A 20,278-nucleotide genomic window follows, 5' to 3' on the forward strand; every position below is an offset into this window, starting at 1 on the left:
TTCTTCAGAATGAAGTGTGGACCTTTTCTCATGCCCTTAGGAGCCAGGACCTAGGTCCTTCCCTCACCAATCGTTCTTGCCACCTCTCATGACCATCTGTCTCCCCTGCCTCTCTCTCCCCCACGTTTTACCTGTTCAACTCTGGGAAAATGCTGTTGCTCATAATGGCACACAACTGTAATCCCAGAACTCGGTGTGCTGACACAGGGCTAGCTTGGGCTACACAGCAAGGCCTTGTCTCAGACTAACCCCAGTACTGTCCAAGTGGAATTGTGTGTTGTATGTGCCTATTATGGACCTGCTGCCATAGTTCTAGAACTGTGACATTCCTGTATTTACTTATATGCTCAGAGTCATGGAACTTGCTCAGTCATTGTTGGTTGACTGAGTGTATACATTCAATGTCCCTCGGAAATACATAAATGCCAGGTTCAAACCTGGGTACTGTGTTTTATCTTTTTATATATTTATTTTCGAGACTATCTCACAAAGCCATAGGCTGGCCTAGAATTCCTCATATAGCCCAAGGCTGGCCTTGAATTTATGGTAAATCCTGCTTAGCCTCCCTAGTACAGGAATGGCTGACATGAGCCATTCTGTTCACTTTATTTTGACTGGGGCTGTTTTGGAGGAAGTGTCTAGGAGTCAGCTCCAGGGCCTCACACATGCTAAGCAAGCACTCTTACATGTAAGCTGGAAGCCCAGCTCCTAGCACTCCTGTGAGCTGTAATGGGGGAGACAATCTCCCAGGATGTACACTTTCACAATGCTGGACCCTACGGTGGGCTTTTAAAGTATGACTTTGATCATCAAGGGACCCTGACCCAGAGTGACTAAGTAATTTGCTCAGGATGAAAGGTAACAGCAGAGGCAGAAAAGCTGGTCTTCTTGGCTCCCAAGCCCCTGTGCCTTGCTGGCTAAGGAGACACATATCCTAAGCCAAGTACCCTATGCCACAGCTCCAAGGCCAAGCCCTGAAACTAGATTCAGCTCCTTCCCTATCCAGTTGTCATCCCCCAAAACATTTGCTTTTAAGCCCCATCTTGCAGATTCCTCTCTTCTGATTTCCTTTCTTTCATCTTGATGCAGGGCCTCCCCTGTGGTGTTCAAATCCTAAAGCTATTCCAGTAAAGGCCTGTGCCTAGGCCAGACTCAAACTGCACTGGACTTCTTTCCTCCTGTCACTATAGCAGGCTTTATGCAAGGCTGAAGCCTGTTTGCCTTCCACTAATACCCCTAATAGATGTTGACAACATCAGCTGTTTGGGAGGGAAAACAGGAAGGATCAATGAGAAGTGGGATTTGGAGAGACAGTCTGCCTCTTTGTCCAAAGAGGACAAAGGGGAGCGGTGACTAAGGCAGCGGTCAGTCCAGAGCTCCTGCAGCAGAATGAAGATGGTAATAGCTTGAAAGGAAGAGAAAAGCATGTGGTCTCTTCATTGGGACAGGTAGCAGGGACCTAACTCAAAATGCACATTTATTTGTAGAGGATCCTCCTTATCCTGCGAAACCCCTCCCCTCCTTTGAGGCCCAGAGGACAGGCACTAGAGCAGCCAAAAGAAGGTGTGTGGAGAGAAAAAAAAAAAAAAAGCCGGGTAGTGGTGGCGCACGCACGTCTTTAGTCCCAGCACTTGGGAGGCAGAGGCAGGGGGATTTGAGTTCAAGGCCAGCCTGGTCTACAGAGTGAGTTCCAGGACAGCCAGGGCTATACAGAGAAACCGTGTCTCAAAAAAAACTCCCCCCAAAAAACAAAACAAAACAAAAAAAGAAGGTGTGTGGAGCGAAGAAAGAAAAAGGAAGAAAGAGAAAGAGAGAGAAAGAAAGAAAGAAAGAAAGAAAGAAAGAAAGAAAGAAAGAAGAAAGAAAGAAAGAAAGAAAGAAAGAAAGAAAGAAAGAAAGAAAGAAAGAGAGAAAGAGAGAAAGAGAGAAAAAGAAAAAGAGGGAAAGAAAGAGGAGAGTGCAAGAGAGGCCAATGAGCCCTGTTCTGGGAAATGTCTCCTAGCTAGGCACTTGGAGGTGATTATGATGTCACTTGTGGAATACTCCGACTCTTTCCCACCCTCAAGGTCAATGGAACTGGCCGCCCAGCCCTGGAGCCCAGATGAGCATTGGGCCAAGGGTTCTACCCAACCCTAGCGCCTTGGGGGCGGTAGCCCAGGCCAGAGGTTGCAGCCTAATGCTCAATAGCTGTGCCTGGGTCGGGAGGAAGCCAAGTCAAGCAAACTTCCAGAGCCACGCCCAGCCACGTCCCCATCCTTCTGCCCCGCCCCTTACCAGTTCTCTCGGTTCTCTCAATTTTGCGGCCAGACCTTTCCTCAGTCCATCTTTTAACCGTTATTGTCGTCCTGACCCACATCGCTGTCAGCCCAGTTCTTCCACAGGACCCTACCTCGCAGAGTTCAACGTTGAACCTCAGCTTGGTCGAGCCCTCGGCCCAGCTGTAAGCTCCAGTCCAGCCCCTAGCTCCGCCTCATGCTTGCCCAACCCCCCGCCCGCCTCCCCCCTCAGGTCTTCCAGCCCGGGTCTAAGCGTCAGTAGGGTTCTTCATCCGGGATCTCCAGCTCCTTCCAGGTCCCTCCGTCACACCCTTAACGCCAGTACGGGCTTTTGCCTTTACCTTACAGACCCAGCACTCAGTCCCATACTTTAGCTCCTCGCTGGTCCCTGCTTCTAGAAAACCCTAGCCTAGAGCCCCGCCCACAACAGTTACTGGCCCCGCCCCTTCCAAATTCAAGCTCTAGCACCAGGAACGCCACGCCTTCTGGAGGTTAGCCAGGGACCAATCTTCATGAACGTATGTCCTTGGAGGTATCCTGGCTTTGCGTCTCCTTGGTGACAAGTCCCTCCTCCACTGTGTATAGTACACCCTAAAACCCCCAAACCCCGGACCGCCAGACCCATCCCCCTCAGCTCTACCCTTCAGATTTCCTCCCAATCCCTAGGCCCCAGAGTGGCCTATTTTCCTGTTGAGAAAGTAAGGTGACCTACATTAGTGGTAACTCCATCCCATTGCTCAAACACAGCGTCCACACTTCCCTCATATATCACACACGATGATGCCAAAAGTCTACACAGATCTAACATAAGAAGTACATGTGTGCCGGGTGGTGGTGGCACACGCCTTTAATCCCAGCACTCGGGAGGCAGAGGCTGGCGGATTTCTGAGTATGAGGCCAGCCTGGTCTACAGAGTGAGTTCCAGGACAGCCAGGGCTATACAGAGAAACCCAGTCTCGAAAAACAAAAACAAAACAAAAAAGTATATGTGCAACTGTCCTATACATGCACCTCATGGGACTACACATTCGGGAGGGCCTCTGGGAGAACTGAGTATTGAGGTGACTTCTCACATGCACACTGGGTTAACCAACTCTGTACAAGACGGTGTGAATGAATGAGAGCTGCTTCACAGATATCCCTCACATCACACCTCTCAGTTTCCCTCCAATCAGCTTCCAAAGCCAGAATAGGTGTACCTCAAAAAGCAGAGGATAGGCTGGCCATGGTGATGCTTGCCTTTAATCCACACACTTGCAGGTAGATCTCTGAGTTCAAGGCCAGCTTGATTTTCATCGTGAGCTCCAGGAGAGCCAAGATCAGGACTCAAAAGAAAAAAAAAAGGGGGGGGGGTAGGGGAGAAAGCCGGGTGTGGTGGCATGGGCCTGTGTGCCTTTGTTGGGAGGCAGAGGCAGGCAGATCTCTGAGTTTCAGGACACCTGGGGCAGACCATGAAACCCTGTCTCAAAAATAAATAAATATAACCCCCTAGTAGTAAGGGTGGATTACTTCCTTGGAGTTGCTGGTCAGGGAAGCCTCTAGAACATTAGGGCTATTTACCACTGCTGTCAGCAACATTCCAAAACTGAATGGTAAGACCCTGTTGTTAATGATGTCATATGTGTTGGTTACAGGACTTGGGACTGACCCAGAAGTGTCTGTACCAGTGGCCTAGCTCTTGTAGTACAGAAAGTGTAGTGAAGGGTTTTTGGGGAGGATCATGACCCAAAGTCCTATTCACAATTCTGAGTGTTTCATGATAGAAAGGTCACACAGCTGGGCAGTGGTGGCGCACGCCTTTAATCCCAGTACTTGGGAGGCAGAGGCAGGTGGATTTCTGAGTTCGAGGCCAGCTTGGTCTACAGCCAGGGCTACACAGAGAAACCCTGTCTCAGAAAAAAAGAAAAAAGAAAGAAAGGAAAAAAAAAAAAAAAAAAAGGTCACTCCTGAGTTCAAATCCCAGCAACCACATGGTGGCTCACAACCATCCGTAATGGCATCTGACGCCCTCTCCTACAGCTACAGTGTACTTACATAAAAATAATAAATATTTTTTTTTTAAAAAAGGAAGGTCACACAAGCTGTGTCAGCTACTGCCATAGCTAACACCATTATGAATAAAACAAAGTTTCTGGTTGGACTTAAGCAAAACCTCCTCCAAAAAGGGCAATTCACATCTAATATGTGCCTTGGACAAGAGCAAGCCTGTGGCCAGAGAAGTCATAGGCCCTGGTGAAAGATAACAGCTTTTGGTCAATGAGTATGATGTCCTAGCTGAGTTGCTTCTCGGCATCTCTAATGACCATAGATCATTTTCTGCCTTTACACCGCTTGTTTATAGCAAAAGAAATACTGCCAAGACTCCCCACCAGCTGTACTGTGAAAAACGGGGATAAAAAGACTACTCCAGCCGGGCGTGGTGGTGCACGCCTTTAATCCCAGCACTCGGGAGGCAGAGGCAGGCGGATTTCTGAGTTCGAGGCCAGCCTGGTCTACAAAGTGAGTGCCAGACAGCCAGGGCTACACAGAGAAACCCTGTCTCGAAAAAACAAAAAAAAAAAAAAAAAAAAAAAAAAAAGACTACTCCATTCGAGTTAGATGGCCATAGTCAGGCTTCTGTGTAACTCCTCCAAGGCTCAGGGACCATTATGAGTGGGGAGGTGGGTTAGGGGGAGGGTAGGAATGATTTAAGAGCCCGAGTGTCATGTGGCAATTTCCTCTGACATAAAACCTTCCATCTTCAAGGGAAGTCCTTAAAACACATAGAAGGTTCTGCAGGGAGATCAAACATTCCCTCCTTCAGGAAAGTTCCTTAAGCTAGGGAAGTAAACAACTCAAAGGCTTCAGGAAATCCCTGAAACTGAGCAGGTGTACTAGACCCCTTTTCCCCCAAGCATATTTAAGCAGTCAGGACTGCTTGAGAGACACTCTCAGACAAGCTGAGCTGGCTGGAAGCCCCTCTAATCTGCCCAGTTGTCCGCAGGCTGTGTAGCGTGCTCCTCATTTCCAGCTTTCATAAACTGTCACTCATACTGGAGTGGCTTTCGGTGATGCAGCTGTCTTTCAGTCATTTCTGCTTCTGTAAGCAGCCCCTCACCCATATCCCTGTAAGTAACCCAATTAAACTCATTGGTTCTCCAAGTTGGACTTAGATGATATGTATCCTTTGGTCTACCATCAGTTCTCTATCTGGGACAAATACATCGTCTCTCTAGGGACACTGTCACACAATACTTAGGTACATGGTAATTTTGAGGTCAGGCTGGCCTACAAGAGTCGCTACCTCAAGAAGAAAGGGAGAGGGAGACAGAGAGGAAAGAAAACAGCAAGGAAAGGGTAGTTACTCAGATTTTAACCCAGAGAATCTAGAAGATATAGTTAGTCTCCAAAACCTGATCTCTGAGATGTCAGCCAGTGTGAGCCCTGTCTTAGGAGCCAGGAATGAACAGAATCTCCATAGGGGCTCCAATTCCCAAATCGCTACATGTCCCCACTACACCTATTATCTCTAGTAAGGACTCCAGCCTAGAAAATGCTAATAACGGGGCTGGAGAGATGGCTCAGCAGTACTGATTATTCTTCTAAAGGTCCTGAGTTCAATTCCCAGCAACCACATGGTGGCTCACAACCATCTGTAATGGGATCTGATGCCCTCTTCTGGTGTGTTTGAAGATAGCTACAGTGTACTCATATAAATAAAATAAATAAATCTTTAAAAAAAGAAAGAAAATGCTAATAACAGATTTTAATGCATAAGGCACAGTGTAGGGCTAAAATCATTAAGCATTTTTATACATGAAAGGCCCAGTAGGCTGAGCAAAAGCAGCAAGAACACTGCCCCCCACCAGGCACCCTGGAGAGCCCCAGAGGAACAGAGGGTCATCCAGTCTTTGGCATGGTGCCTGGGGGCAGGAAATGACTAGCATGGTCCCAATCACCCTCTGGGGGCACTGACATCAATGGATAGCTCTTTGGTCTGGAAAAAGTCAGTGCAAATGTCCAGGGGTTGAGTCCTGGAGCAGGTAGTACGGTACCCCGGGAATGGGAAGTCTCTGGACAGTCCTCACTGCTCAGGGACAACATGTGGCCTTTTTCTTGCTGGCAGTTAGGTACAGGTTTTTGTCATCACTGTTAATGCCTGAAAAGGGATGGGAAATATACAAGTCACGGATTGAAGGTAACCCCAGAACCCCTGCTCTCTGCCACTGTTAATCAGGTGATCACTTACGAACAACATCCCCAATGTGCCGAGCCCCAGATTTCTCCAGCTCCGCCAGAACATTGGCCTCAAAGGTTAGTGCTGCCACACGGAAGAAGAATTCCCGGACATTCTCACCTGACATGAGGAGCAGAAACCTCAGGGGGGATACTATATAACACTGGACCCAGCTTAGATACAGGAGGGAGAGGAGAGGTAGGCAGGCACGAACGGCAGAAGGCTGGAGCCCCCAACTCACCAGTGAGGGAGGACACTGCCCAGTACTCGGCCTTGATCTCTTGGGCCACCTTGAGCGCATCCTTCTCCATTAGGGAATACTGAGCAGGAGTCTGTGGGAAAATCAGAGTCAGAACTGGGGGTGGGTCCCCTTACCAAGGTGGAAAGGTCCTCCACTGGTACACTCACACTCAGGTCCTTCTTGGAACCCACAAGGAAGAGGAGCACATTGGAAGGGTCGTTCTCCTTGAGGGCATCAGCGAGCCACTGCCTGCCACAGACGGATGGTGGATAGCATTAAGGACTGAGTGAGCCTGGAAGGCCCCGTTCATTGACTTTCCCATGTCCAGTTATGAGCTCTGGCTTTTCTCTCCACCCCCAGCCCCCACCTCTGTTATTCCAAAGGACCCATCCCAGATTTCTATGCATTGTTGGTAAGTCCCTACCGCTGAACTAGAGGCAGCACTTAGATACACTCTTTCCCCGATCCATCCCCTTTTCTTTTTTTTTTTTTTTCTTCTTTTTTCTTTTATCGTTTTTCGAGACAGGGCTTCTCTGTATAACCCTGGCTGTCCTGGAACTCACTCTGTAGACCAGCCTGACCTCGAACTCAGAAATCCGCCTGCCTCTGCCTCCCGAGTGCTGGGATTAAAGGCATGCACCCCGCCCGGCTTTGATCCCCTTTTCTAAACCCTTCCTGGACTTTCCCATCCTGTTCTGGCATCCTCACATACTTGGTGTGTTCCAGGGATGCCACGTCATTCAGGTTGAAGACAATGATGATGGCTGAAAGAGTGACAGAAACAGCTGCAGGCTGACAGGAAGATGGATGGATGGATGCCTTTGCCTTTTCCCTATCCACCACCTCTGCTTAGAACACTCACTGGTGTGCTCTTAGACTGCTTGCATTCCAGAGCCAAATCCCTACCTTGAGCTCCTCGGTAGTAGGTAGAAGCGATGCACTTGAACCTTTCCTGACCAGCTGTGTCCCAACTGGAAGGAGAGTAGAACCCAGATAATAGGGTGTGCAGAATGGGGTGACAAGGCTATCTGGAAGGAGTGGAAGAGACACTCACAGTTGGAGACTGAAGGGGACACCCAAGACTTCAAATCTTTCCATCTCAAAATCCACTCCAATGGTAGCCTTGTAATTCTTATCGAAGGTGTCTTTGCAGAACCTAAGGAGACAGGAGACACCAAGTAGCCTGTAGCCCCGCCTACCCTGTTAAACTGGATCCAGCTGAGTCTTTTGCCCGGCCAAGCTCCAGTACCCTGTTACCTATTAATGAGACAGGTCTTCCCCACAGATAGGTCTCCCACAACGATGACCTTGGATATCTTAAATCTGTTGGACAGAAGAGTCGGTGGACAGAGAAAATCCATATCAACTAAGGTACATTACCATAGATAGGCAGGTCTCCCTGGAAGCCCAGAAAGTCCTGCACAGATGTGCTGTGGAGCAGTGTTCAACATTAGGGACTTTCAGACCTATTTTTCTGGAGTGTTGGGGGAGGAAGTCCTGTAGTGTTGGGGGTGGCCTAGGAGGGCTCTGCACATGTTAGACAAGTGTGATCCCTCACTCTGTCTCTGTCTATCTGTCTCTCCTCCCCGCTCTCAGATACCCCACCCTGGACTAGAGGTTCTATGGGTGGTGTGACTCTCTCTGTTGGATGTCTTTTCCATAGGCTCACAACCTCAATGGGAGGAAACTGGGAGAACATCAGAACTGAGGCATAACCTTGTAGCCACAAAGGGGTGAATAATGACTTCAAAGTTTCTTGAGTAATTTTTTAGCTAGGAGTGTCCCTAACTCACCCCACGGTGCCTGTCCGGTGCTCCTGGCAGGCGCAAGTGACGCGGGGGTGGAAGTCTTTGCGCACGTGCAAAGCGGCCTCCTTCTTCAGGCACTGAGAGGGACGTGGTGAGAATGGAGCTTTTGTGCCATAGCCAAGCAGCCCTGGGTTGGGGGTGGGGTGGGAAGCGGACCACCCAGGAGCAGCGGGCCTTGCAGGGCGACAGGGCTGGGCCACCTTCTCCCCGCCCACACTCAGAGACAGCCAGAGGCCCGACGTGGCCCTGGTGCCTACCTGGGGCAGCTCCGCCAGGACGCGGTCCCTCCGCACGGGCGCCAGAATGTTCATCTTGTCTGCGGCCTTGCGGGGCTCCCCGGGAAGGCGCAGAGGCCTGATCCGCCTCGGCGGCGGGGACCCGTGGGGACCCGACGATTATCCGCGGCCGCGGGGTACCGACAATCACCCGGGGCCACGGAGAGCCTGTGTGAGCCCTCGGCCTTGGAGACGCTACGACCACCGCGGGCCAAGGGGACGAGACAATCACCCCGGGTCTGGGAGAGCCCACAATCACCCGAGCCCGGGGCGTCCCGAAGACCACTCGGGGGCGGGGAGATCCCCCGGCCGCTAGTTGTGGGCGGGGAGTCGGGTCCCGGGGAGCACGGGCCCGCGCGGACCCTACAATGACACGGGGTCGGATAGCTCCTACAATAACCCGGGGCCGCGGAGACCCGACGACAACTCGGGGCTGGGATGGCCCTACCATAACAGAGAGGCCTGGGGGGCGCGGGGCCGCCCCGCCACACGGGGTCACTTTGCGCAGGGCGGCACTGCCGACGCCCTCGACCGGTGAGAGGAGGGGGCGACAACCCTGGACGCGCAGCGAGGCCCGCCGTCCCACTCTGCGAGCGTTGCAACACGATCCCCGGAAATTCCTGGAGAAGGGCCGCCCCCTGCCCCGCACCCCGTCGCTCCCGGGTTTGAAGCCGCCTTCAGCGCGGCCCTCGCCAACCCCCTCCTCTCCTCCTCGCGCGCTGCCCGGGCTCCAGATGCCCTACCCAACGCCAGGACCGCCTCCACCCAGACTGGGGCCTTTCCAGGCTGGGATCCCCTAAGTCTCTCTCCCCTCCATCTCTCTGTTGGAGCCGCGTCTTCCTCGGGACCACTTACCCAACGGAACTGGTGATGGGGAACCGGTGATTGTAGCGCAGCATCTGGCAAGACCCGGAGCCGCCGAGGGGAAAAGGGGGAGAGAAGGGGCCCAAGGAGAGGCGGTGCTTCCCTCCACGACTCCAGGCCTGGCACATGACTCACAGAGTCTGCCCCTGCTCGCCCTTCTGCCCTGGGAGGTGAGAGGGAGCTCCTAACGGGGCTGTCAAGATCTGAACGAGGCTTCCACCAAGGACCAGATGTCCCAGATCTGTTGACCTCTCCCGTCGAGCCTCCTTCCGTGAAAGATAAAGAAGTGTTAGGTAGACTGTGAAACTTCGTCTTTTGGCGTGGACACTCACCACTATGGGATTGCAGAACCCCGTTTCTAATACGGGTGAACATTTTCTAGCCGGAATAGAACAGTCAAAACCAGAACGCACACACACACCGCCCTCCCAAAGAAGAAATTGATATATGTTTATATGTTTGGAGCTAAATTTGAAGATACAAAAATGAGTGGAATACAGTACTAGAAGGGGAAGACTAGTTCAGGATTGAGGACTATGAAATTATTCACAAGAAAAACTAGAGTAAGAGAAATCACAGCTGTCTCAGCTGTGGCTGGAACTACTTAAGGATCATTACTGATGTCTAGCATGGTGGCTCACACCTGTGGTTCTAGTACTTATGAGACTGGGGGACTTGACTTTTTTTTTTTTTTTTTTTTGGTTTTTTGAGACAGGGTTTCTCTGTGTAGCCCTGGCTGTCCTGGCACTCACTTTGTAGACCAGGCTGGCTTCGAACTCAGAAATCCACCTGCCTCTGCCTCCCGAGTGCTGGGATTAAAGGCGTGCACCACCACGCCCGGCTCGGGATTTGACTTTAAAGCCAGCCTGGGCTACAGAGTACAACTTTTGTCTTTTTTTTTTTTTTGGTTTTTTGAGACAGGGTTTCTCTGTGTAGCCCTGGCTGTCCTGGAACTCACTTTGTAGACCAGGCTGCCCTCGAACTCAGAAATCTGCCTGCCTCTGCCTCCCAAGTGCTGGGATTAAACGCTTGTGCCACCACCGCCTGGCTAACTTTTGTCTTAACATAAAATAAATCTGTGTGTGATGCACTTGGAGGCAGAGGCAGAGGCAGGTAGACCTTTGTGAGTTTGAAGCCAACCTGATTTACTTAAAGAGCTCCACACAATTCAGAGTTGTGAGGTCCTGTCTCAGGAACTAGGAGGAGGAGGAGGAGGAGGAGGAGGAGGAAAAAATAGTGATTAGGTTTGGAGAGACAGTTCAAGAATTAAGAACACAGCCGGGCGTGGTGGCGCATGCCTTTAATCCCAGCACTCCGGAGGCAGAGGCAGGAGGATTTCTGAGTTCGAGGCCAGCCTGGTCTACAAAGTGAGTGCCAGGACAGCCAGGGCTACACAGAGAAACCCTGTCTTGAAAAAAAAAAAAAGAATTAAGAACACTTGCTACTCTTATAGAGATCAGGGTTTCTGCTCTGACCTGTACCCCGAGTTCCAGGGGATTGGACACACTCTTCTCTCCGCCTGCACCAAGCATGCATGTGCTACACAGTTACATGCAGGGAAAACACTCATACACATAAAAGAAAATAATTTTAAATATTAGGGACTGTAGAATGACTAAACAGTTCACAGTGCGTGTGGCGTGTGTGTTCTGAGAGAAGGCCCTGAGTTTATTTCCCAGCACTCACATGTTGTTTTCTCCTGTTGAGCCTCCTCTCATGGTTCAGGAACTCCAGCTCCAGGGTATCCTAAACCTGGCTGCTGTGGTTACCTACATGCACACACATGCAGACACACATGCACATACATGCAGACACACATGCTCACACATACATTTTAAAAAGTAAAATCTTGGGCTGGTGAGATGGCTCAGTAGGTAAGAGCACCCGACTGCTCTTCCGAAGGTCTGAAGTTCAAATCCCAGCAACCACATGGTGGCTCACAACCACCTGTAATGAGATCTGAGGCCCTCTTCTGGTGCTACAGCTACAGTGTACTTACATATAATAAAATAATAAATAAAGTTAAAAAAAAAAGTAAAATCTTTTTGTTGTTGTTATTGACTTGGTCTCTCTGTATACCCCTGGCTGTCCTGGAACTTGCTTTGTAGATCAGTCTGGCCTCAAACTAACAGAGATTTTTCTGCCTCTGCCTCCCAAATGCTAGGATTAAAGGCATGCTTCCTCACTGCCTGCTCCCCCCCCCAACACCCTGTGTCTGTAGCTCTTTTGTAGGTCTTCTGGATTTCTTTCCCATCTCACACTGTTTTGTTTTGTTTTAATTAATTAATTATTTTTTTTGGAGACCCAGTTTCTCTGTATAGCTCTGGCTGTCCTGGAACTCACTTTGTAGACCAGGCTGTCCTTGAACTCAGAAATCTGCCTGCCTCTGCTCCCAAGTGCTGGGATTAAAGGCACATGCCACCACCACCCGTTTTTGTTTTTGTTTTTTTAAGAATTATTTATTATCTGTAAGTGCACTGTAGCTGTCTTCAGAAGCTCCAGAAGAGTCAAATCTCATTACAAATGGTTGTGAGCCACTATGTGATTTCTGGGATTTGAACTCAGGACCTTCAGAAGAACAATCAGTGCTCTTAACTGCTGAACCATCTCTCTCACAGCAGACTTTTTTGTTGCCACCAAATCCCTTTGGTAACAACAGATCACTGTAGTGATAACTACACTGGGTTCAGCTCTGCAACCTCAGTCTCCCACAGGTGTCAGATGAGGAAGTTGGAGAAAATCCTGTCCTAACACTGCACAGCTTCGCTTTATCTCCATTACTTAGGCAAACTGTATTCTGTTTGTATCCTGTTTATCTGTTTGTGGCAGCCTCACTATGTAGTGCTGGCTGGTCTGGAATTTACTGTGTACCACAGGCTGTCCTTAACTTTGTGTCAATCTTCCTGTCTCCTGAGTGCTGGGATTATAGGTGTGGCCTACTATATACCTGACTAACCTGTAATTTGCCATGTAGATCAGGCTGACCTTGAACTCACAGAGATCTGACTGCATTTATTTTCTCGTGCTGAGATTAAAGGTGTGTGTCACTACACCAGGCTACAAATTGTATTTAAATTATTTTCAGCCAGGTGGTGGCTGCACACACCTTTAATCCCAGCACTTGGGAGGCAGAGGCAGGCAGATTTCTGAGTTCAAGGCCAGCCTGGTCTCAAAGTGAGTTCCAGGACAGCCAGGGCTATAGAGAAACCCTGTCTCAAAAACAACAACAATAACAAAACAAAAAAATATTTTCCATGGGTTTTGTATTTCTTTGTTTTGTTTTTGGAACAGGATCTCTCTATGTAGCTTTGGCTGTCCTGGAACTTACTATGTAGACCAAACTGGGCTTGAACTGCTGGGAATAAAGGTGTGTATAATCCACATTTGGCTTAAAAATCCTTTTTTTTTTTTTCTTTTTGTTTTTTTCAAGACAGGGTTTCTCTGTATAGCCCTGGCTGTCCTAGAACTCACTCTGTAGACCAGGCTGTCCTCGAATTCAGAAATCCGCCTGCCTCTGTTAAAAATCCTTTATAATAAGTTTGTGTATGGGTATGTGCATATAAGTACAGGTATCCACAGAGGTATGGCTTCTGGGAATCCAACCAGGTCCTCTGAAAGAGGACTACATGATCTTAAGTGTTGACCATCCTTCTAGTCCTTCTAACCCCTTAAACTGTATTCTTCCCAGTTGGTAGTGTTATAGGCTTCTGACACTGCAAACTTCTTCCCTAAGGCTGGAAATTGCTCAAGAACTGAAATTGTAAGGACCTTCACACAGCCACCAGATGCTATAATCACCCACTGTTTTAGACCTAGGGGAATAAACATGTATCTTTTAAAAACTACAACTCAGGCCCCGAGGTGTTGGCACAGGCCTTTTAATCCAAGCACTCAGCAGTCAGAAGTACGTAGATCTTGGTGAGTTCAAAGCCAGCCTCCTATACAGAGTGAGTTCCAGGACAGGCAGAACTATTACAAAGAGAAACCCTTTCTCCCCTCTCTCGAAAAGAACAACTCGGGCTGGAGAGATGGCTCAGCGGTTAAGAGCACTGACTGCTCTTCCGAAAGTCCTGAGTTCAATTCCTGGTAACCACATGATGGCTCACAACCATCCGTAATGAGATCTGGCGCCCTCTTCTGGAGTGTCTGAAGACAGCTAAAGTGTACTTACATATAATAAATAAATAAATTAAAAAATATTAAAAAAAAAAAAGAACAACTCAAAACGAAACAAAACAGAACAAAACAAAACCAAAACCTACGGGTCTCTAGGGTAAGAACACTGGCTGATCTTCTGAACGTCATCCCAGCAACTACATGCTAGCTCACCCTTAATGAGACCTGACACCTTCTTCTGGAGCAAATGAAGACAGCTACAGTGTACTTAAGTATAATAAAAAATAAAATAAATCTTTGTACCGGAGAGCAAACGGAGTCGACTGGAGTGAGCAGAGTTCCCAAAAATTCAATTCCTGTTGGGCAGTGGTGGCGCACGCCTTTAATCCCAGCACTCTGGAGGCAGAGGTAGAGGCAGGCAGATTTCTGAGTTTGAGGTCAGCCTGGTCTACAGAGTGAGTTCCAAGACAGTCAGGCTATACAGAGAAACCCTGTCTTGAAAAGCAACAAACAACAACAAAAATTAATTCCTGACAACCACATGAAGACTCACAACCATCTGTACATCTGTACAGCTACAGTGTACTCATATACATAAAGTAAATAAATCTTTAGAAAACAAAACCAAAAAGCCAAAACCTACAATTTCCCCAGAAAAGCCCTGTGTCGGAAAACCAAACTAAACCAAACAAAAAAACCCTACATTTCCCAAGAAGCCCTAGGGCCTTTAAAAGAAAGGTGGCGCATGCTTGGTCTCCCACTCTAGGGAATTAAAATGGAACTACAATTCCCAGGAAGCCTCATATTACAGTTCCTCCAATCAGTGCTATGTATAAGCTATCGCGAGATTTTTATGAGACTTCATTCTATAAGCTCATGGGAATTAGGCTGGGCCATCCTTTTCGCCAAGATGGCGCCGAAAGCGAAGAAGGAAGGTATGTTGCGGTATGGGAATCTGTCAGGTCAGCCTTGGATATCCGCAGAGCGAACTCGCGGGGAAGAAGAATGCCCGGCTAAGCCATGGGGGGTTTGTTCTGTGGCTACTGTCGCGACTAGGCCCTGCTGCGGGGTATGAGGACCGCGCGGGCCAAGCCGCATGGGCTGGTTCCAGTGCAGGAGGTTGGCAAAGCCACCGAGCCGGCAGCGGCCGCCACCGATGGCCAAGCATTTGACTTTGGGGAGCTCCCTAACATCCACAGGGTGGCGCTCCGGGTCTCCAGACCTATAAGGGATTAAAAGGAGTCCTTATCCCTCCTTTTCCCACGTTAAATGGGGTTATACGCACCCACGTGATGGTACAACGGGTTAATTATCTTTGCCTGCGGTATCGTGCATATGATGGAAAAAATCTGAAGTCTCCTGAGACCTGTGATGTCTTCAAAGGAACCACTGATGCACGTGCTGACAGGACCGCCGGAAGGGGTCACTTTAGGAACGCCACACTCTTAATTTTAATTGTCCTCTCCCAGCTCCTGCCCCTCCCAAAGCCGAAGCCAAAGCGAAGGCCTTGAAAGCTAAGAAGGCAGTGCTGAAAGGCGTCCACAGCCACAAAAAGAAGAAGATCCGAACGTCACCCACCTTCCGGCGGCCCAAGACCCTGCGGCTCCGGAGGCAGCCAAAATATCCTCGGAAGAGTGCGCCCAGGAGAAACAAGTCAGTAGGGACCCTGGATGTAGTAGGGCATTAGGAGTTCCTAAGTAGCTTCCCTTATAAAACACGATTGTCGAAGGAGCTGGTGTGGTGGAAGTGTGAGGTTATTTAGTCAGTGTTTGAAAGTTGACTTCAAAGGAGATGTTGCTTATCTTGGTTCCAAGTGATAGGGGACTTGTTGGAACACATGAGAGTGTTGATTGATTGACTGTCGTGGGTTGATTAAGTTGTCCAATCGGGGAGTGATGGCCTTCGAATGGTGTTAAGAAACACACTTTTTTTTTTTAAGATTTGTTTTATTTACATGAGTACACTACAGCTGTCTTCAGATACACACACTAGAGGAGTGCATCGGATCCCACTACAGACATTTGTGAGCCACCATGTGGCTGGGAATTGAACTCAGGACCTCTGGAAGAAGAGTGTTCTCAACAGTTGAGCCATCTCTCCAGCCTGAAACACACTTAATTGATCAAATTCTGACATTACTCAAAGGAGGTTTGGGAGAATGCTTACTGAAAAGTGTTTTGTCTATGGGGAAGCACTCACCAGACACAGCTCACTGCCTATTTGTACCTACAATTTTTGAGTCATTACTTGGCAGTTGCATAAGTAAAAAACTTGGCTTTTCAGAATCTCAAGGAAAAGTTGTCTCCTGACAGCTCAAGGCCAATTTTAGAGTTGCAGTTGGTTTCACCATGCTTGGTGGTTATTCTGTAATGCTGGGCAGTGGAGGCTAGAAAATCTGAAGTCCAAGGTCATCTTGGCGTCCATGTCTCAGATCAGAGGGGCGGGTGTGAGTGAGTGTGGCTCTTGGATTTCAGGCTAGCTTGTGCTGTATTGTGAAACCTGCCTCAACTACACTCTGGAGTGTAGCCAACCTCTAGCAATTGAGCACAATTTTCTCTATAGTTACTTATTTGATCTGGTCTCATAATAAATAGTAAATGTGGAACTCCAGTGGGTAAATACATGAATTAAACTTGATTCTTTAGTCAAGAGAATCTACAGGATTTGACTCTAAATGGGAAGTTGAGCCCATTGTGTTTTGGGTGCATGTGATGACATTATTTAGCGACCAAAGTCTGATAAAGATGATTGTGATCTATTGTCTGATGCACCTATTCTTTCCTAGTCTGGTTCTAAAGTATGCCATGTGTTGAATGCTGGCACCAGGGCAGCTAACTCCATTTTCCTCTCCCATCTCTCCCTAGGCTTGACCACTATGCTATCATCAAATTCCCACTGACCACTGAGTCAGCCATGAAGAAAATAGAGGACAACAACACTCTTGTGTTCATTGTGGATGTCAAGGCCAACAAGCATCAGATCAAACAGGCTGTCAAGAAACTCTATGACATTGATGTGGCCAAAGTCAATACCCTGATAAGGTGAGTGGGGCCAGGCAGAGATCAGAAAGCTTGTGGGCCTTTACTTAAACATGCCATGGCTTCATGGTGACGCAGCCTACTCTGTGCAGATGATGGAAAACTCAAACGTTTGGAAAAGAATGACACCAACAAAGGAACCACTGATGCTGCTGAGGGGTGTGGGAAGGGTGTGTGAACGGCAGGGGTTGTGAGCATCCAACTCTGAGGCTGCCTTCTCCACACAGGCCCGACGGAGAGAAGAAGGCGTATGTTCGCTTGGCTCCTGATTATGATGCCCTAGATGTTGCCAACAAGGTAAGCATGATCATTTCTGTTTAGATGCTGCATTGACATCAAATCTGACTCTCTAACAAGCCCCGCCCCCCCTGTCCTGTCCTCCCAGCACACTTAACCTTAAGGAATTCAGCTCCAGTAACTCAGCTCCCTTTTGTTTTGTTTTTCAGATTGGGATCATCTAAACTGAGTCCAGATGGCTAATTCTAAATATACACTTTTTTTCACCATAAATAATGCTGCTTGTCATTTGTCGCCTTCTAGTTGGGCTGGGGACAAGGCCATGCTGTGGTAACGGGGTGGGTGCTGGGATCAAGCCCAGAGCTTTCTCAGCTCTGAGCAATGAAGACTTGATCTGCTTAACCCAGTGGGGACACATGATGATGCAGTCCCCATGCTAGCTCAGTACCAGGGTCATTTATTAGACAGGTGTTAGTTCTCCTGGGACACTGCTCCATCACAGGCTCAAAGGACAAGCTTTACAAGAATTCCTTCCCTGGTAGAGGCTGGTGTGAAACCAATACCAGGGTTTGGAAGAGCAGAGGGGTTATTTTAGAATTGTCAGCATCCATTTCAGGGCAGTATGGGTTGGCTGGCTTTTGGACAGTGTCTTGTCCTCACCTATTTACCATGCCCAACCGGTTCGTCTGCTTCCCTCAACCCTTGCCCAAGAACAGGACTTCAGAGAGCTTTCATTAGTGTTTTCAATAGTGTGGGTGTAAGCTTAAGGTGGAAAGGCTGGCCGGCCCGATACACCCAAGCTTGGGGCAGAGTCCTAGTTTATGTTACAGAGCTGTGCTTGCCATCCCTTTTAAAAGTCCTGGGTTCTACTTTCTCACTCAGTCAAAAATTTGTCTTTTTGTTGGCGCCTGGGTGCACGTTCAGGGCAGAAATCTGAGCGGAGGAGTCGAGAAAAGTAGATGAGTATCATCAAGTCCAGCATGAGCAGGATGGCCAACAAGAATGTGCCCAGGGTCCTCTGGCCAGCATACTGTAGGAAGAACTTGGTGAGGTAGGCCTGAGGGGCCAGTCGGAAGAAGAAGTACATGACCAAGTTGACGTACTTGTTGACCTTGTAGAGGAGGAGGTCCTGAGCATTGTTTATCTTCATCATCATCCTTAAGGTGAGGAAGATGTTGCTGACCTCCACCAGTAGTGTTAAGACGCCACCACCAACAAATCTTTTCCAAAAGATACCAGAGAAGAAGGCGCCCATAGCCTAGGGGACAAGTCATAGAACAAGGGCCCATGAAAACAGGTCATATCAGTCCGAAGCTGAGGAACACCAACTTTACTGCTAAGGTTTCTTTATTCACTAGCGTTAGACTTTGTCCACGAGGGTCTGACTATGATATCCTGGTCTGTTTACCAAGATAGTAGGTAGGCCTAGGCACTCTGCTGTCCCCAGAGGGAGATTAAACATTGAGAGAGTCTTAGGCAACTTAGAAGCCAGACGCTGCTGGGTTAAGATGGCCTCCCTCCCTGGCTCCAGTTGTGAAGATTTTGCCTGTGTCATTTCACCGGGTTCTCCCTTACCATGACATGATGAACAAGGTATTCCCAAGAAGCTCGAGTTTGCTTGCTAACCACAATGTCCACTGTGTCATGGATAAAGTATCCTAGTGGAGAGGTAGGGAAAGAGGAAAAGATTGAACACTTTTAAATTATCTCCCAACCTAATCTTAACCTTTTTGGGCATAACCTACCTGCAGAGAAGCAAACAAGCAAATAGCCAGAAGCTGACCACGCTGTTTCAATTTCTACCAGCATTTCAGGGGTTTGCCATAAGCTGGAATAGAGAAAGGGATGTTCTCCCGGTTGTAGCCTCCCCGAGGACCCTCGCCTCCCCCAACAGTCTTGCCAGTCCCAGGGCGCTCTGTGCGCCTACTATTGGCTGATTGAAGAGTAAGGAGGGACTTGGCCAAAGCCCAGGTACCTTGGGTTTCCCACAGCCGTTCTTGGTTGGGTAGTTTTCCAAACGGAATCAGGTGAGATCCTTGGAGTCTGTTCACCCCGTGATGGGAGTGATGGGAATAGCAAGAGGGAGCCCAGTCCGAGCACCCCGCGAAAGATCCCACGGCCATCTCATTTACCCCGGGTTGTTCACTCACCACAGCAGTGCCCAGATCCCTGATACAATGGAGTGGGTGAAGGAGACGAGTAAGTTGTGCCAACGCCAGGTGCGCAGGGGGTCGGTTTGCACGTGTGCAGGCAGGGGCAGGCGACAGAGCACGCGCCGGAGTGCCCGGAAGGTCAGCGTGGCGCCCAGGAGCAGCGGCCAGGCGGGGTGCAACAGTAGGGGCATGCTGGCCCTTCCTGCCGTCTGTCCGCCCCTTAAGCCGTCTCCTCAGACAGTTCTGGGAACACCGTTCCTTCTCTGGCCAGCGCGCCACGATCGTTTCTGCCACGGGCCGTCAGCCCCACAGTTTCGCGGAGCCCTCAAGGCCCCTTCGCTCCTCCCCGCGTTCCCAGTGAGGCCTCTGCCCGCCCCTGTCGCCCCCGCCCCGCCCCGCCGCCTGCCCCCGCCCCTCGGGCGCCTCTGCCGCGAGGAGGGCGCGAGCCGGGTGTCCCCCAGGGCCCCGCCCGGAATCGGCCGACCTCGAGCGCGAAGGGGCTGTCCCCGCCATCATTGCCGAGGCACCCCTGTCTGGCGCCTCCCGACATCCGAAGGCGTCCTCGGCCGCCCTCGTGCGTACGGCCCCACTAGCCCACTTCCCGACTTTCTCTGCCGCCACCGGCTCCTACACCCTGGGCAGGTTCTGCAAGAACGCTCCTCTCTCAACTCTTTCAGGGCAGAGCTGGGCGGGACCGTCGCACAGCCCGGGCTGCTGAACGCTGATCCCGGGGGCTCAGGAGCGCCGCCTCAGACCTCGGCTCCGCCCAGACTCGATTCCTCTCTTGGACCGGGATCGACGTGTTTACCTGCTTCTCCCGCGCCCCGCACGAGTGGTGCTTAGGAACTGTTGAGTCACCCACCATCACCACACTTCTCCCCCACCGTTCTTGGGCTCCTGGAGCACAGCGGTTGTCACAGTCCTCCCTCAGACAGTCCCAACCCTCTTCTGGCTCCTTGGAGGCTGGGGCGGGGAAGGCTGCCGATTTGCTCAGACAGCTGGGGTGACCCTCTCTCCAGGGCAGCGGCCTGGAGTAGTTGCGGCTTCTGGCCAC

General features: G+C 49.8%; 4 protein-coding genes and 3 non-coding genes across 12 annotated transcripts in view; 4 read left to right on the forward strand and 3 right to left on the reverse strand.

Annotated features, from left to right (window-relative positions):
• Positions 1-2,654, reverse strand: part of Proca1 (protein interacting with cyclin A1) — an 11,060-nt gene extending 8,406 nt beyond the window's left edge. Inside the window, exon 1 of one of the 2 annotated variants that reach the window (XM_085829783.1) lies at positions 2,390-2,654. Coding sequence is in view for 1 of the 2 variants with exons in the window: in XM_021177677.3 (XP_021033336.1) it covers positions 2,275-2,356 (82 nt within the window). In the remaining variant the exon portion in view is untranslated. Of the gene's footprint in view, positions 1-2,274 lie in introns of both variants that reach the window. The other variant, XM_021177677.3, reaches the window with a different exon arrangement.
• A 3,348-nt stretch (positions 2,655-6,002) lies between these two features.
• Rab34 (RAB34, member RAS oncogene family) lies at positions 6,003-14,547 on the reverse strand. The gene is made up of 13 exons (XM_021176271.3): positions 14,440-14,547; positions 14,100-14,287; positions 9,672-9,946; positions 8,799-9,011; positions 8,527-8,618; positions 7,991-8,056; positions 7,788-7,889; positions 7,640-7,704; positions 7,446-7,497; positions 6,901-6,982; positions 6,734-6,824; positions 6,505-6,612; positions 6,003-6,414 (listed from the first exon to the last, which is right to left on the reverse strand). Exons 4-13 carry the CDS (start codon positions 8,850-8,852, stop codon positions 6,347-6,349), a joined length of 780 nt encoding a protein of 259 aa, XP_021031930.1. The 5' UTR covers positions 8,853-9,011; positions 9,672-9,946; positions 14,100-14,287; positions 14,440-14,547; the 3' UTR covers positions 6,003-6,346.
• Positions 14,548-14,675: 128 nt separating this feature from the next.
• Positions 14,676-17,370, forward strand: Rpl23a (ribosomal protein L23a). Of its 2 annotated transcripts, XM_021176928.2 has the most exons (5): positions 14,676-14,731; positions 15,266-15,449; positions 16,661-16,837; positions 17,062-17,131; positions 17,281-17,370. In XM_021176928.2, the coding sequence occupies exons 1-5, from the start codon at positions 14,707-14,709 to the stop codon at positions 17,293-17,295; spliced, it is 471 nt and encodes a 156-aa protein (XP_021032587.1). In that variant the 5' UTR covers positions 14,676-14,706; the 3' UTR covers positions 17,296-17,370. The 2 variants fall into 2 exon arrangements, with proteins under 2 accessions (XP_021032587.1, XP_085685914.1); XM_085829788.1 differs by lacking the exon at positions 17,281-17,370 and having other exon boundaries at positions 17,062-17,170.
• LOC115032633 (small nucleolar RNA SNORD42) lies at positions 15,126-15,194 on the forward strand. The gene has a single exon (XR_003838270.1). It is a non-coding gene; the product is annotated as a small nucleolar RNA SNORD42 (small nucleolar RNA).
• On the forward strand, positions 16,498-16,568 carry LOC115032645 (small nucleolar RNA Z17). The gene has a single exon (XR_003838279.1). It is a non-coding gene; the product is annotated as a small nucleolar RNA Z17 (small nucleolar RNA).
• LOC115032634 (small nucleolar RNA SNORD42) lies at positions 16,921-16,986 on the forward strand. The gene has a single exon (XR_003838271.1). It is a non-coding gene; the product is annotated as a small nucleolar RNA SNORD42 (small nucleolar RNA).
• Positions 17,371-17,511: 141 nt separating the features above from the next.
• Positions 17,512-20,262, reverse strand: Tlcd1 (TLC domain containing 1). 4 transcript variants are annotated; one of them, XM_085829786.1, is made up of 5 exons: positions 20,033-20,262; positions 19,047-19,240; positions 18,817-18,899; positions 18,647-18,729; positions 17,512-18,329 (listed from the first exon to the last, which is right to left on the reverse strand). In XM_085829786.1, the coding sequence occupies exons 3-5, from the start codon at positions 18,878-18,880 to the stop codon at positions 17,946-17,948; spliced, it is 531 nt and encodes a 176-aa protein (XP_085685912.1). In that variant the 5' UTR covers positions 18,881-18,899; positions 19,047-19,240; positions 20,033-20,262; the 3' UTR covers positions 17,512-17,945. The 4 variants fall into 4 exon arrangements, with proteins under 4 accessions (XP_085685912.1, XP_021032586.1, XP_085685913.1 ...); XM_021176927.3 differs by lacking the exon at positions 20,033-20,262 and having other exon boundaries at positions 19,047-19,114; positions 19,222-19,522; XM_085829787.1 differs by having other exon boundaries at positions 18,817-19,240.
• Positions 20,263-20,278: the final 16 nt, after the last annotated feature.

Source organism: Mus caroli, unplaced genomic scaffold (assembly GCF_978045245.1).
Source record: "Mus caroli unplaced genomic scaffold, Mus_caroli_1 scaffold_13, whole genome shotgun sequence".
Lineage (NCBI taxonomy): Eukaryota > Metazoa > Chordata > Mammalia > Rodentia > Muridae > Mus > Mus caroli.